Source organism: Alosa alosa, chromosome 20 (assembly GCF_017589495.1).
Source record: "Alosa alosa isolate M-15738 ecotype Scorff River chromosome 20, AALO_Geno_1.1, whole genome shotgun sequence".
NCBI classification, from domain to species: domain Eukaryota; kingdom Metazoa; phylum Chordata; class Actinopteri; order Clupeiformes; family Clupeidae; genus Alosa; species Alosa alosa.
This window is the reverse complement of record NC_063208.1, coordinates 7,299,281-7,316,105: the sequence shown is the minus strand read 5'-3', so window position 1 is coordinate 7,316,105 and position 16,825 is coordinate 7,299,281. Positions and strand designations below refer to the sequence as shown.

The following is a 16,825-nucleotide window of genomic DNA, read 5'->3' as shown; positions in this document are numbered from 1 at the left end:
ATTTGACAGGGCATAAAAATAGATGAAAAATGTTAATAAATAATGTTTGTGCATGAAGGAGATAAAATGTAGTTGTTTTTATTGGCTGTCTCTATTTAGTTTTTGGTTTACAATGCGTTACTCCCAAATGAGGGCCAGCTTCCTCACACTGCACATATGAGCGTTACAGAGGACTGTTACATCAACATCAAGTCAGCTGACTCTGCCTCCATCTAGTGGGCTCTTCTGAAATTACATCTCCCTTACAGTATGGAAATCAATGTCAGAAATAGTTGTATAACTACTCAATACTACTACCACTACTACTACCACCACTACCACTACCACTACCACCACTACCACTACCACTACTACCACTACTACTACCACCACTACCACTACTACCACCACCACTACCACTACTACTACTACTACCACTACCACCACCACTACTACTACTACCACTACCACCACCACTACCACTACTACTACTACCACCACCACTACCACTACCACTACTACTACTACTACTACTACCACTACCACTACTACTACCACTACCACCACCACTACTACTACCACTACTACTACTACTACCACCACCACTAGACCCTTTCAACAGCATAAACGAAGATGTGTCTTCCTAAGCCATTTCCAGTAGTACACAGAAAACAACGCTGAGCTAATGGAAACAACCAAAATAAAATACTAAAAAAAGTCGACATTTTGTAGCGCATTACGCTAAAGTCTGATTCATTTCCATTTCAAAATATCTGTGTTGGTTTTGAACGTGTCAAACGAAAATCTTCAGGAACAGATTGGAAGAATCTATTATAATAATAATAATAATAATAATAATAATAATAATAATGTGCACTTTCACTGATTTTTTACATACATTCAAAGTGGTTATTGACTAGGCCCAGAGCCATATAAAGGTATCTATCTATAAGGCTCTGACTAGGCCTATTACCATCTATTGCTACATCATAAAGGGAGGAAATGGACAAGAAATGAGGGGAAAGAGAAGAGGCAAAATGATCATGTAAACAAGTAATAACTCCTTTTTTTAGAAGATAAATGACTCACTGACATTGGTTTGCAGTGGATTTCACCTAACCATCATCTCATTAATTTCATTCAAATCACTCAACTGTTTTTTCCCCCCACAAAACCATACATGACAACATGAGAAGAAAAAAAACCATTTAATATTTCTAATCCATCTCTTGTTGACATTTTTTTTTTTCAAAAATATAACCTTGACAATTAGTGATGACATCATTTTGACATGTTGATATCCTTTGAGAGTGTCAGCTGAAATGCAATGGTGTGAGGGTGTGTGTGAGTGTGTGTTTGATTGCAAATGAATTTGTGTACTTTAATGCCCAGTGTGAACATGTGATGTTTTTGTGGGAGTGCTAAGCCTATGGCTGAAATAGCATAAAATGCCTTTACACAAACTAACTATCTCAGTGAATTAAGTATGTTGGATCAGAAATCTGACTGATAAAATGGCAAATCATCGAGTCTGATACATTTGTATTTCATACTGACACATGAGTTCCCTCGGTTTGCTGTGCAGCATTTCAAATAATTAATTTATTAGTCCCTTTCCCATTCGTGTTGCGAAATCGGAATGTCGTCCTAGGAACAGCAGCTCTTTGTGCACCTAACCAGATATCCTCTGTCATAAATGCCACATATAAGAGATTCATTAAAGAGACTTTTTTTCATTACCATATCTAAACTAGAAATATCACACACTGGCATTCAGAGTCATTGCAGGGAGATGAATTGAAAAGCAAGCAGAACAAAAGTATAATGTATAGTATGTTGCAAGTTGAAAGCTGTCTACGAGGATTCTAGCAAGAACAAATCAATTGAGGATTGCAGGTACAACTGGTCACAGTTTATCCCACAGAGAGAAGCCAAAGGACCATAGATATTAAATAGCACCTTATTACAGTACAGTACACAGTATGGAGATTTAGCTACATTGGTTACAACTCAGAACAGTGGAACAGTAATTTGCCACAATTTTGAATGATCAACACAAGAGCGATTGGGTACCTTGAACTAAATTACTTTCGCATGTGGATTCCATGACAGAGGAGACCATGTTAGGCGTTCCTGCGCAATCTTCACCTGATTCCACTCTTTTGATTTAGATGTCACCCTTCACAGGTTCCACATTTTGTCCGAGAGTCCCTTTCCTCCATGTTTACCATTTTACCATTTCCCACAATCCACCTCTCTCCCTCAGGTCACCTAGACGATGACTGATTGTTCAAAGCCTACTCATTGGCTGTTAGTTACAGAGGCTCGACCTGGGGTTCCAATGGCACCACCTGTGGTTCCATAGATACAACCTGTGGCTCCATCATCACCATCTGAGGTTCTATTGGGACCACCTGTGGTTCTATTGGAACCACCTGCGGTTCTGTTGACAGCACCTGTGGTTCTATAGGCACCACCTGTGGTTCAGTGCTCTCCATAGGTGGGGATGGAACTTTCACAATGGGCGCCGGTACTACTGCGGCATGCACAGGTTTTGGTGCCGGCTCTGGCTCAGGAGTGCACTCCGGTTCTGCTTGAGGTTCAGTCACCACCACAGACACCTGGGCCATCTACACACAGACAGGGAGAGAGAGAGAGAGAGAGAGAGAGAGAGAGAGAGAGAGAGAGAGAGAGAGAGAGAGAGAGAGAGAGAGAGAGAGAGAGAGAGAGAGAGAGAGAGAGAGAGAGAGAGAGAGAGAGAGAGAGAGAGAGAGAGAGAGAGAGAGAGAGAGAGAGAGAGAGAGAGAGACATTACCACAGACACCTGGACATCTACATATGGACATATGGGGGGGGGGGGGAGAGGAAGGGAGGGGGGGGAGGTAAATGAGACAGAGAGAGGAGAAGAGTGGGAGGGAGGGGGAGAACAGACAGAGAGAGAGAGAGAGCGAGAGAGAAAGAGAGGCAGAGGGGAAGAGAGCGTTATGTTGAGGGAAAGGAGAATGTTTAGGGAGGAAGGTGACAGTGAGATAGAGAGAGGAACAAAATATAGACAAACATAGGAGGAGGGCAGAGATAAAGGACAACATCACATATCAGCATTTCAGTGAGAGAGAGAGAGAGAAGGAGAAAGAGAAAAAGAGAGAGAATGACAAGTCAATGACATCTTATTATGGTGTGTGGGTTTCTGCAAAATCAGGCATTTTTCCACACACACACACACACACCAAGGACATGACGACCTGTATTTGTGTACTTCACGTGATGTGGATTCTATTTCAAAGAGAGGCCCAATGCATTGACATACTGTAACAGTACAAAATGCCTACTGACGTAATCAAACACATTTGGTGAACACATTTAAAGGTACAGTACACAGTCCTACTGACGTAATCAAACACATTTGGTGAACACATTTAAAGGTACAGTACACAGTCCTACTCCATTTATCTCAAATTCAGCAAACCGCTCATTTCCTTTCAGTGCGAGGTCTGAAAAACAATTCTAGTGTCCGTAACATGTCCTGGCTCTGTGAGTTGGAATTAAGAAAAGTTTCAGCCAATCAGCATGTTGCTTCAGAAGCACGAAATGGAAGCGTGCCATTTTATTGACTAAAATATAATGAGTTTTTTGCCATTATTGCGGACCACACCTTAAAGTTGTGGCCCGATGAGTTGTTTACATGTTGCTTTTTTCCTGAAATAAACTTCCCAGATTGTAGAAGTATCAAAGAGAAGGCGCCTTGAGACATCACCAACTGTTGTTATAAAATTGAACTAAACGGAATTGAATTGAATTAAATTGAAGTCACCTGAACTAAATTGAATTGAATTGAGCAAAACTGAATTGAGGTGGCCTCAGTGAGCACCCTACCTGGTCTGAGTGAGCACTTGATCTGAGTGAGCACCTGAACTGAGTGAACATCCTACCTGAGCTGAGTGAGCACCCTACCTGGGCTGAGTGAGCACCCTACCTGGGCTGAGTGAGCACCCTACCTGGGCTGAGTGAGCACCCTACCTGGGCTGAGTGAGCACCCTACCTGAGCTGAGTGAGCACCTGGGCTAAGTGAGCACCTGGGCTGAGTGAGCACCTGGGCTAAGTGAACACCTGGGCTGAGTGAGCACCCTATAAGTACAAAAAAGAACGCGCACATCCAGATTCAAACAGGTGCTGGACCAGAATACTTCAGAAATAAAAAATGACGTTAGTCCGCACACTGAGAACTCCTTTTTAAAAAAGACTTTAATCACCACATGTGATGTTTCGGGCTGAATACTAGGGGTGTGAATCTCTCATGTAAAAGACGATACTATTCGCATCTAGATACATGGGCACAATTCAATACAAGAAAAGATACATGTTTATAAAAAACGATTCAGTACGATTCGATGCGATTCGATACAGTTCAAGAATGGAAAGCATTCTGAAAGATTTGTTATCATTTGCTCATGGTGCACATTAATTTTATATTATCAATTATCATGGTCATGGTTGTCAATTAGGCAAAAAAAATGTGTGAATATGATTATTTAAACTGAGGTTTGTTTCATATACTGTATTGAAATGAAAAAAGAATAGTCTACATTTCAGTCAAACTCAGTCAAACACAGTAGCCAAATACAACATAAAAATACATTTTTATAGACTTTATAGATCTTTCACAGATTTTATAGAGTTATATCTGATTGTTTTCATGGAGCTGTAGCCTTGTTGAGGTAAGACAATACCAAAATAAAAGTGCTTAAGAAACTCTTGGCCTTTTCTCATATAGCCTCGCCTACCCTACAAGAATAAAATAGGCCTACAAATCAATAAACTCTCTGGGCTTATTTTGTTCCAACAGTAGACCTAATGCAGAAACCTATAATGCCACAAGTCTGAGTGAATATGAACAAAATCATGAACAAATTATTATTTAACATTAAGGAAATCCCTTCATCAAAGGTAAGGCTACTCTACAGACTATCGTTGCTGTTTAGGAATGCTATAAGTGTTTAATTTGGCCTGGATTTCGAAAAGCAAAAAAGCCGAATCGAGTGCAAGTTGTCACATGCTTAAGTTGCAGTAGATGTATGGGTAATGAGGTCATTTGACAACTTTGGGCAATGAATGTAACCAAAAACGAACTGCATTACCCACAATTCCGTACCACGTATAGTTTGATGTAGCCGTATCTTACACGTTAAAAACGGATACCGATACGTATCGGTTAATCTTTACACCCCTACTGAATACTCTTCTTCAGACATGAAGACAGCAAAAAGACAAGGCACATATATACACACACCAATCGAAGTCACCTGACAGAACACCTGTTACAGGTTATTATGAGTGAGCACCCTACCTGGGCTGAGTGAGCATCCTACCTGAGCTGGAGCGACCATGACAGGCTGCACTTGTACGGGAGGCGTGGTCAATCTCTGGCTTACTCCAGGAAGCTAAAAACAGCAGAAGGACAAAAACAAAGCAGTCTTTCAACGAATTCAATAACTTAGCTTGTCATATTACTAACGTTCTCTATGAAAACATCAAATAAAAAAAGTAAGTACTTACAATGCATCACTTTATCAGCTATTTATGCTGATAGCAATTTATATACCGGTATCAGCTATTTGTTTTTTTATCTATTAATGCATCAATCTATTATTATATTAACCATTAACAAAAATAAGATCAAAGATTCAAGTCTTAAAATAGTGCACTTCTGTTGTGTACACTTTTAAAGACTTACATCCAGTATAAGACTTCCTAGGGAGCCATTCCCACCTGGGCCTCTGAGCAGGCTGTGTTTTGCTTACCTGAATTCCTCCTTGAGCAAGGACACTGAGCCCGACCAATATGGCCACAATGCAGATCACAAGCTCCACAATCAGGAACAGGACTAGTGTACCAAGGATGCCATCAATAAGCAGCTGAGAGAGGTAGAAAGATGGAGAGAGAAGACAGGAAAGAAAAAGAAAGAAAGAAAGAAAGAAAGAAAGACAAAAGAGAAGAGAAGAAGAGGAGAGAAAGAAAAATGCAGATGCATCAACAAAAAAGAAGAGAAATGGAAAACATATCTGAGCTTATCTATTGTGCTACCAAAAGCCCTGTATTCAACCCAGTGTATACTTGTCATCACAGCACAGCACTCTTAATTAATGCTAAAAACTTCAAATCCCATGATGCATGCTGATGGGGTCTTCCTTACTCACCACAGAGAAGATTTCAAAGCGACGGCAGTGTTCACAGTGGTAAGATAATTGTCGGAAAGGCAGGTTCTTTGACAGTAGGCCCAAGGCTGCCGTAGTGAAGGCCAAACTCACCAGGTGGACCACCAACATTGCTTTCAACTGATCAGAGAGAGAGAGAGAGAGAGAGAGAGAGAGAGAGAGAGAGAGAGAGAGAGAGAGAGAGAGAGAGAGAGAGAGATAGAGAGAGAGAGAGAGAGAGAGAGAGAGAGAGAGAGAGAGAGAGAGAGAGAGAGAGAGAACATTAGAACATTATGGCTTGGACCCAACTCAAAAAGTACACTTGCTGGGGTAGTGATGGGAGTCAAGCGGAAAGCTTCCCAGTATGTTTCCCTTTGTTTAAAAGTCAATAAACATTGCATTACAAAAAAGTAAGAGTTTTAAACCTCACGCTTATGTGTCAAACACCAGATATAATGTGATTGACTTGATTTGCCCATGTGGCTACTGATCTTCACGGCTAATCAGCATGTTTATGATGTTCCTTCTACCTCAGCTCCTACCTTCCACTGGTCAACTGGCCTTGTGGTGAGGAGCCAGCTGTTTGTAAACACACTACGCTGACACTTTACTGACGCAGACTACGCTGAAGCTACTCTTTGGAGAGTGGCACAGGAAAGGAGCTATTCAAACTGATTGATTGATTGATTGATTGATTGATTTGTCAGCCTCTGCTATTGATTGATTGAAGTTTTCAGCTGGAGGCTGCATCAACTTTGCTATAATAAAGACCATTATAGAAAGTCACTCCAGCCCACTCTAACAATTTACATTGACACAGAAATGTATTTATTTTTGCTGCTGTAACACCATAATTTCCCTTTAGGGATGAATAAAGTAATTTATCTAATTATCTATCTATCTATCTTGATATATATTGAGGGGCAGCCGTGGCCTACTGGTTAGCGCTTCAGACTTGTAACTGGAGGGTTGCCGGTTCGAACCCCGACCAGTAGGCACAGCTGAAGTGCCCTTGAGCAAGGCACCTTACCCCTCACTGCTCCCCGAGTGCCGCTGTTGTTGCAGGCAGCTCACTGCCCCGGGATTAGTGTGTGCTTCACCTCACTGTGTGTTCACTGTGTGCTGAGTGTGTTTCACTAATTCACGGATTGCAGACCAAATTTCCCTCACGGGATCAAAAGAGTATATATCTGTCTCTATCTATCTATGCAACTCACCCAGAGGAGAGTAGGATATAACCCCGTGGTAATCAGGATGCACCCAGAAAGAATAATCTGTGAAGAAAGAAAAAGTACATTTTGTCCCAAAACTCCAGCAGAGGCAGGCAGAGACAGTCTCGTTCAAACCCTGGGATAAAAACATTGCATTTCACAAGTATATATCTAAAAATATGCTTCAAGCACCAGAAGGGTTGCATAACTTGGTGTAGTCTTGCATGTTAGATTTACTTGTACCACCCAACTGCTACTAGAGTTCATGACCTACCACTACAGTCCTTAAAGTAACATAATGTAGGTCTTTTACCTTAAAATAACGCCTTCACTCTAATGTTGATGATATGCAGAATCAGCAGAATTGTGTCTCAACATCAGTGTGTGCCGGGGACCCTTGGTGTTGCACTGTGTAGCTTTGTTATTCTGGACCGAACATGACCCTATTGGTCATTGTGTGATGAATTGGTAACACCTGAGTGTGAAATGAGTCCTAATGTAAATGGAGGTGAAGGGGGATTCCTACATTGTATTCTTCAGATGCCTCACCTCCAGGGCAAACAGCAGCAGGATGACGATATCTCCAAAGAAGTGCAGCTCGGTGATCTGCAACAGGGTGGCACTCAGACACAGGGTCAAGATGCCGATTAGCACCTGGATGGCCTGAACATACCATGGAAAGATCTATGTTATCTTTAGCTGGGTTTCCACCTTTTCCATGCAAATTTTGACTATATGAATAGGAAATCTTGAGTAGAAACACTTGCAATTAGCATAAAGTCGAATAAGAAATCGATTTGCTAGAGAGGTGAATTAACTCCTGATTTGCATTGGGCATCTTCCCTTAAGATATGGGAATGAGTTGTACAGAAACCCAGTGAGGCCTGTGCAGATCCTACAAGGCTATGATGGCCAAGAGCAGCCATACACATGCATGCTGCTACAGCCATTCAACACTTACCCAACACTTACGTAACATTGTAATAACTGTTATTGTAGAATTGCTATTTGTTACTTGTCAGATTGAAAGGAAATATTGTGCAATGATAAGAAGACAGCAATAGACACAGGACATAAAACTACATTTTCTGCAGATGCTATAGTTAAGAGTCAGCGCCATCTGCTTTCCATCAGCAGCTGCATGCAGCATGCAGCACAGAAATCAGAGAGATCTGCTCCTTCATCTCTTATCTAATCTCTAACGGCTGACACTGAATTCATTTATTATACTCACAACCCACAAATCAAAATTCCTAATTAATCCAAAGCATCTTTTTTCCCCCCTCACTTGTGATACGTCATTTCCTACCTTGCCTCTCTCTTGCAACCCCCTTCAACCCCCCCTCTCATTCTTCATTATTTCCCCTCTGGCACCACTAACACACGCACACACACACACACACACACACACACACACACAAAGTCAAAAAGTCCAAATGAATCAATAAGATCTTTTTTCTCACATGCTACACATCATTCCCCTTGTGCACCCCCCACCCCACCCTCTCTCTCTCTCTGACCCCCCCCTCCTCTCTCTCATATGCCTGTATGTGTAACAGCGGTCACTCACCCCCAGCGTCTTGGGCTCCAGTCTCAGGTAGGTGTCCACCTGGGTGATTTTTAGGTCACCGGGGGCTGGGTTGGGGGTCTGGCTTTCGAGTCCCATGTTGTTGCCGGGCAGGATAGGGTGTGGCAGGAGATGTGGTGGGTGTCAGGGAAATGATGATATGGGATCTCAGGTGGCAGAAACTGTAGATAGGATTGTTAAGGCACAGCAGGTACTGCACAACTGTCCATAGGATGTTGGAATGGAAGTTGGAAGAGAAGGGAAGGGCACTTTCTGTAAAGATTTAAAAGCACATGAATATACCGTTAATCAAAATGAAAACAGACATTAAAAACACTGTTAAATGTAGGCTACTGATGATTACATTTCAGAATTAATTCAAATTCAGAACATATGCTATAGCCTACCTGTAGTACCCTACATCACAATATGAAATGTAAAGGTAGGTGGGTGTTTCAATTGGCTTAACTGTTTTAACTTTAAGGTACACTATTTGTACACTTAAGTTACACTAATAGTTACACTATTTGTAGGCTAAGTATTGTGGTCGGGATATGAGGTACAGAAGACTGACCCACGTGTTCTCGATGAATAAAATACAACGCATGTGTTTGATGAATAGATTACTTATATTACTTATATTTTGTGCAAAGCCTGTCACAAAAGGCAGGCAAATCATACAACTTGACCCTAGGTGTGAGCTTTACTCAGTGCATCTTATTGTAGAGAAATCAAAACCATAAACAGAACAATACCGAAGTGCTTATACGCGAAGGTCGAACGGAATTTGGATATGAAGAGGGCTACAAGCTACACGCGCGTTTCTTACGGAATTATGTCCGCAGTGCTCTATGAAACGGCTAAGGTACGTCCCATGTCACGTTTCTGCCAATGCAAGCCATTTTAAATGTGTCTCGCTTACCTCGCCTCCTTTAAATTTACAGTCTTCTTCTTAAACCGGGTTTTAGCAGGAATATAAGACGCGAGCCGTTAATCCTAGTGCCTTGCAGAGGTGACAAAAATGAGTTAAATCAATGGGCGTGTGCGGTGCTGAAGTGCATGGACCGGTTTTTCTACCGCATTGAGTACGGAGGATGCGCCGTGCCGGGATGGGGGTGTTTAAACGAAGTGCTACTGCGGCGCTCTGGCAACTTCCATGACTCTTTTTTCGAGATGCTTTCGTGTAATGCGCGTCAGTAGAGAGGAGGGGTTTCTCCATTGACACTTAACGTAATACTTCTGAACACTGGAATAAACACTGCTCTTTAAACGGGCTACAGAAACCTGAATGGACGTTTGTTCATTTCTCTCAAGGAATATATATTTGTTAAAATATGGAATCTGACAGCAATTTCACGGTCGTTAAGGTATGCATTCACATTTCCCTAGTAATTATATATCCTAAGATGACGATACTTCCAGAACATTTTGTTGCTTGTCTGTTTGCAAGTGCATCCGCAGAAAGAAGCAATTCGTCATCATTTGACGGATCGTCCTAGACGCTGGCAGTCTGCCATTATTGACAACCTGGGGACGGCGGCACCTCATGGTTTACGCGCTATTCTGCAAAATCTGCTTGCAGCAATAGCACAGCTTCAATTGGCAGTCATAAACATTTGTACATAACCTTTAAACATGGCAGACATGCCGGTATAAAACTCAATAACTTACATGATACAAGTTAATATACGAATCCCGTCTTTTTCAGCAACACACTATCTAGGCCTATACATATAATTATAAGACTAGCCTAAGGGCCACCCCAAAGAAATGCCAATGCAATTTCTTAATCTGGAAAAATCTTTATTTGATTTTTGACAACAATAGTTTATAAAAAATAAGCACAAAACAAATATATAAAGTCTGAATTGTACATGGTTGAAATGTGTGTCAGATTTATGAATGTGAATCTGAAAAGGAACAGTCTGTAATAAACAAAAGCTATACAGTAATGTGCCATTACACACTTCTCTGGGTAACCATCAATTACATTGTTCTTGCAAGCGTGACACTACATAGGATATGCATACATTCCCCATCACTACACCATAGTAATAGGACACACAGGTGTCTACAATGCAGTCTATTCTCCCGTATGATCACAACAGACATGCCAGATCCAGTTACAGAAAAAAATATACATGAACATGGAATATTTGCATTTACTTAGGTTATACACTGATTAACTGATCCACATATACATACAATATGCAGGTATACAGTTAGGTTAGTGGGTTTGCCATGTTAGTGGGTTTGCCAACAGAAATAAAGCTACAACAAAGCAATCTTTCAGCATTTCTCTAAGCACCATTTTCATTCTCCCAGAAGCCTTTCACTTCGTGTGGATGTGTGGAGGATGGTAGCCTCAGGACTTGTACTGTGGCGGTGGATCCACCTGAGGTTCTGCTGGAAGAGTCTCTACCTCCACAGCAATAGTACCCCCATCCACTGCCTCCTGATAGATAGATATATAGACAGACAGAGAGATAGAGACAGAAAGAGAGAGAGAGAGGCAGTGGATGGAGAAGAAATGAAAGAAGAAGAGAATAAGAAAACAAGATGGATGGGTGAGTAAGGGAGGGACAAGTGCTGAGGTGTCACTCTCACTGTTGCCATTCTGTATTTTACTGTAATCGTGGTTCAGAGGGTAGAAGCTGACATTTAGCCTTCTACATTTATATGGACATTTACTATTTACATTTACCATTTACATCTACTATTCCGATTTATTCAGAATATGACAATATTGTGATTATGGGGTTTACATGAGTTGTTGATAGAACATTCCATTCATATTATCGTTTACATATTAACACAGCATAGACTAATCAGCAGAGACAGTTGATTCTGTAAAAGTTTCTGAACAGAAAATTGTGATAATGCAATTAAGGCGTACACATGCATGCAACACAACTCAATAATGCGACTAAAATCAGATTATTCCGTCTTAGTTTGATTATTGTGTATTCCGACTATGACCTTATTCGGATTAAGGAAATCAGAAAAAGCTGTTTACATGGCAGTGTCTTCTTCAGAATATTGTCTTAATGGAGGTAATATTGTAATGTTAATGTTCATGTAAATGCAGTCATTGGCACTTTTGGCCTCTTAGTTGAAACTGTACTGTACCTGTGGCTGAGACTTTGGATCCTCAATAGACTGGCCTTGAACTTCTGTAACAGCAGTTTGCTGAAGGAGGGGAGGAGGCTATATAGCAGAGTCAGAGAGAGAGAGAGAGAGAGAGAGAGAGAGAGAGAGAGAGAGCATGACAAGTCAAAAGAAAGAGAGCATGTAAACCTTGTCATGCCAATAAGCTCACTTGAATTGAACTGAATATATATATAGATATTTAGCCTAATGTTAACGTTAGAACATACTTGTTTGGCTGTAGCCAAATTGCATATGTCTAGGCCCATCATGATATTATATATACACACAAATATACAAATATATACAAAGTATACAGATCTCACTAAATTAGATCTGCAGAGGAATTGCTCTCACCTGTGCTCTACCTCGGATAATCACCTGCAGGCCGAACAGAATGGCTATGATGCAGATCACAAGCTCCAGAACTATAAACACGACTATGGTACAGAGGAGCCCGTCAATCAAATACTTATAATAAGAGAAGAAAAGAGGGGGAGGAAGGGGGGAAGAGAGAATGTTCATCGTTTTATGACTTCTTTGACCAATCGTAGATCATAAAAGAATGTCCACAGAAATTCTGATAAGGGCTTTAAATGTTGTATCAGAGATTTCAGGCCCAAAAAAGGCCCAAACATAAATAACCGACGAGATGCACGTTTAGGAGAGTTTCAATTGCACGGGAGGGAGGGAGAGGGAGTAGCGAGCCAGCTCTCTGTTTTGTTTGCACATCAACAGAAGTGACGTTACCCCGTCATCGCTGATACAACCTTTAAGGTGACAAAGTAGTGGAAAGGGTGGTATGTTCTCAAGGATCATGGAAACCATGATAACCATGTGAGTGCAGTTTGTCTGTTTGTATTGTAGATGAGGATAGCAGCATGCTTACTTTACAGGGCTTTTCGATCTTGTACGTGCACATCTTGAAACAGTGTTGTTGCTTTAAAAACAAGCAAAAGAAGAGCACATCTGAAACATGACTCGACAAGAAGAGTACTAAACAGGCAACAGCAATCAATCCAAAGAGTAAAATGCCCCTCATCCTCCCTTTGCCATAAATCTCAAAACAGCCATCGTGTACGGTGCATTGGTTGGACCCTCCAGTTGAAACCTACCGCCACATCGAGCTCCAGTTGACTGCAGTGTTCACAGTGGTACATGTTCTGTCGATATGGCAGGTGGTTGGACAGTAGAGCGATGATCGTCGTGCTGAAGATCAGACTCACCAGGTGGAATATCAGAGTTGCTTTGACCTGCAGGGATAAACAGGCACAGGGATGAAGACCATTCATTGCAGCTATGCAGTCATTTAGCAGTACAGTATAGTATATATATGAAATGGTATCAATTAGATGTCCAGTAACTAAACTTTATTATACATCATTAGAAACAAATAAAGGCCCACGTGGACTTTATTTTGACAAAACTGACACTATTTCTGATGTTTTTATCCATGCTTGGTGTATATTGGTGACATTTTACAAAGTACAAATGAGAGTAAGTGCAACTAATTCATCAATAGAATAATCAATAAAGGCGATTACTCATTGATTCACCAATATATTGATTCACTGAATTCATGTCAGCCAGACTCACCATGCAAAGCGAGGGTCGTCTCCCTGTGTGAATTAGAATGGCCCCTGATACGATTAGCTGGGGAATTAAACAGTGTTATGGGATGCATGTAATGGGATCAGTACAGATGACCAGGGGATCATTTTCAGATTAACATTAACATACAGTAAAAGACCATGATTTGGGTCCATTTATCAGATATCAAACTGAGGATGCTTCTTGTGAAGCTGTGGACTAATTGGTGTTTAATTAAGTCAACCGATCTGGTCATTAGACCAGACAACTTATGTTAAAAAAAATAACAGTTCTTGCAAAATTCCTTGTGTCACAACCGATCGACATGACATCACCAACAGCTATGCAGGTGAGCCCCTGGGACAGGTATTGTTCTCGGGCACGGCAAAAGCCCAGGCTTACCCCGGCTGCACCTATGAGCATCACAATGCTGTGTGTGATGAAGTCTTGGGACGTGAGGTCATAGGGCGTCAGCAGAGAGACCCCCAGGAATAGAGTCAACACTGCAATCAAGATCTGGATGGACTGAGGGAGAAGATAAGTTGTTTACTGCACATCTAAATATCTATTGGTGCCTTAGTAATAATAACAAACAAATAAACTATTGTTTATTGTACAACATGTACTTAACATATTACGCTACTAAGTAAACGTGAAGCACACACTGTAAGGCCAAGCACTAGCATTTGTTTCAATATTGCAATACAAACATCAATACAAACATCAACACCAACCCCACAAATACAAACAAAAGTGCCTACTGCTCCTAAGAATGTATATAGCACTGCATATAGCTTGAAGTTGCCTAGTCACTATGACACATTTCTGCCATAGGAGACAGCAAAGGCCAATTCTAGCCTATCCTACCATCTTCTATCATATCCTATGATGTAGGCCTATTAGCATGCCCTAGCTGTAGAACTGGGACTTACCCCCAGCGTAATGGGTTCCGATCGCATAAAGCCCTTCGCCTGCGTCCTGGTGAGGTTCCCAGGGGGTGGCAGTGGGTCCTGGCTGTCTATACCCATACTTCACCCAGAGGGATAGTACAGCAGGTGAGTACTGTGGTGGTCAATGGCACAGGCGACCTGAGAGATTGTGGATTTTAGTCCTGGTATACGATGGTTGATAATGATTAAGGAGAAGGAGACATGTTTGGGTGTGTAACTCAGGGTAATAAAAAGTAAGAGAAGGCAAGTGAGGAGCACTGCATTACATCTGGTCCATAAGTGATGTAATAGGCTACGTGATGTAGGCTAGGGTATGCAAGTGCTCATCAATACTTAACACCCAAGACCCACACGTGCATATAGCCTACTTTAGTCGGATAATGATGCGAGGGTGGGTAGATTTCTTTCAATCCTAATACACAAATTAGTGTTACCCTATGTCAGAGTCTTAACAAGGTGGGGATGCCTCAACATATCAATTGTAGAATAGTTTAACAGCATCCTATCTGCCTTGCGTATACAGCCTCTATTCTCTAAATGCATTTCAAGCACACAGCTAGGATGGGTAGACATAAAAATTATATGCAATGCCGACTCAACTCAACCATTCGACTGCAACCGCCGTCCCATCAGAGAATCTATCTGGTGGACAGATTCATTATGTTCGTCCGAAAGAAAATGTCCCAAATGATGTCGCTTACCTTGACGTATTCCGTGCCGGATGGTCGTTTTCTCCCTTTTAATTAGCGGCTATTCTTGCTGTTACTCTAAGCCTGTTACAGTTGCAGACCCCTAACAAGCTCCATCAGTGGGTGTGTGCAAGTATGATGAAGGAGGGACTGTTTTTTCTACCGCACTGAAGATGGGAAACTGCGCTAGTGCAGCTCTGGCAGCTCTGGCAACTTCCATGACTCATGGTATTCTAAGACCGGGCGATGGACGGACAGAACTTAGACAGCGCATCAATAATACATCACTATTTTCTAACATGTGATAGGTTTGTCTTCCATAGAGCTTGCATATCAATTGAAAGGCTCATGGAATGAGATCTTCTTTTATATTATGTTTCCATTTGTATGATAAAATCAGTTGATGCGGAGGAAGTTGCCCACACTGGCTGAGTAAGCGTTTCTTAACATACAAATGACTTGGAGAATGACATGACAAATGCTACATTTTGCGTTGCATTCGGTCCTGCGATACCAATGTAGATAATGCCTTTCAAACACTCCCAAGGTCATCATCGAGTAATAAACAAACAGAATGTATGCCCGAGGCCTATCCTACTAAACCTCAATGACATTCTATTCCATGACTTCGAGCATCACCGTAGCAGCAGGATGCGCTCCGCCTTAAAGCGACAATTACCTGTGAAATCTGTTACTGCCATCGGCATCGCCGCCAGTAAATGAATGTTTGAACTAACTAGGAATAGGCCTACATACATTTTAGAATAAGCACCTAACAAAACAATTAGAATATCTACACCCCAAATTAGTAATTAAAGAGAAGAATGTATAGTGGTAAGATTAGAGCAAGTTGGTCATCATATGACTACAAAGAGAAACCACACCAGACTGGAGATGGTTGCAAAATGGAAAGGACAGCATGTGTTTTTATTTTAACACTCAGATAAACACTGTAAAAAAATAAAGACAAAATAACTCTTTAGAAATAACAGTGGTCGGTTGATTTTGATCTGTACCTTGTGTTCAGATGTAAGTCACTTCCAAACAATTTCTCACTGAACAAAAAAAAGAGAAGATATTATGCCGGTCTAACATGTGGTTGCAATAGTTTAAAGTCTTTGTACCGATACATTTAGGAAATGTTCGCCTTTGGCAATCTCACATCTTCCAGGTGAAATTCATATTTGTGGATTCTACTCCAGTCTGTGCCTCATTGTGACATCAAATACGTGAGCAGAGTGAAAGCACACAACAACAAATACAAAACAAACGCTCCAATTTGACATCACTAACCACATCTTGAGAAATTCGTACCGATTTCTGAGCAGCATGACAGAGAGCACGATTGAAGCACGATTTCCAAAGTGGTGGCACCTCTTCAAGTAAAGAGGCAAGTAGGATACCAATTCCCACTATAGTCTTCTTCACAGTGACCTTCAACCATAAGCCACTGTGAGCAACGGCTAAGAAAATGACTGAACTGATGAACGTGAAGATGTAG

The 16,825-nt window shown here is 41.3% G+C and overlaps 2 protein-coding genes across 3 annotated transcripts; both read right to left on the bottom strand.

Annotated features, from left to right (window-relative positions):
- Nucleotides 1-1,171: 1,171 nt before the first annotated feature.
- Nucleotides 1,172-10,082, bottom strand: LOC125285348. Its single transcript, XM_048229762.1, has 8 exons — nt 9,871-10,082; nt 8,952-9,221; nt 7,931-8,044; nt 7,388-7,444; nt 6,174-6,311; nt 5,778-5,891; nt 5,346-5,417; nt 1,172-2,609 (listed from the first exon to the last, which is right to left on the bottom strand). Exons 2-8 carry the CDS (start codon nt 9,045-9,047, stop codon nt 2,295-2,297), a joined length of 906 nt encoding a protein of 301 aa, XP_048085719.1. The 5' UTR covers nt 9,048-9,221; nt 9,871-10,082; the 3' UTR covers nt 1,172-2,294.
- A 648-nt stretch (nt 10,083-10,730) lies between these two features.
- Nucleotides 10,731-15,605, bottom strand: LOC125285362. 2 transcript variants are annotated; one of them, XM_048229780.1, is made up of 9 exons: nt 15,337-15,605; nt 14,618-14,796; nt 14,088-14,210; nt 13,692-13,748; nt 13,211-13,348; nt 12,985-13,035; nt 12,453-12,566; nt 12,078-12,155; nt 10,731-11,403 (listed from the first exon to the last, which is right to left on the bottom strand). In XM_048229780.1, exons 2-9 carry the CDS (start codon nt 14,711-14,713, stop codon nt 11,314-11,316), a joined length of 747 nt encoding a protein of 248 aa, XP_048085737.1. In that variant the 5' UTR covers nt 14,714-14,796; nt 15,337-15,605; the 3' UTR covers nt 10,731-11,313. The 2 variants fall into 2 exon arrangements, with proteins under 2 accessions (XP_048085737.1, XP_048085736.1); XM_048229779.1 differs by having other exon boundaries at nt 14,618-14,773; nt 15,337-15,598.
- Nucleotides 15,606-16,825: the final 1,220 nt, after the last annotated feature.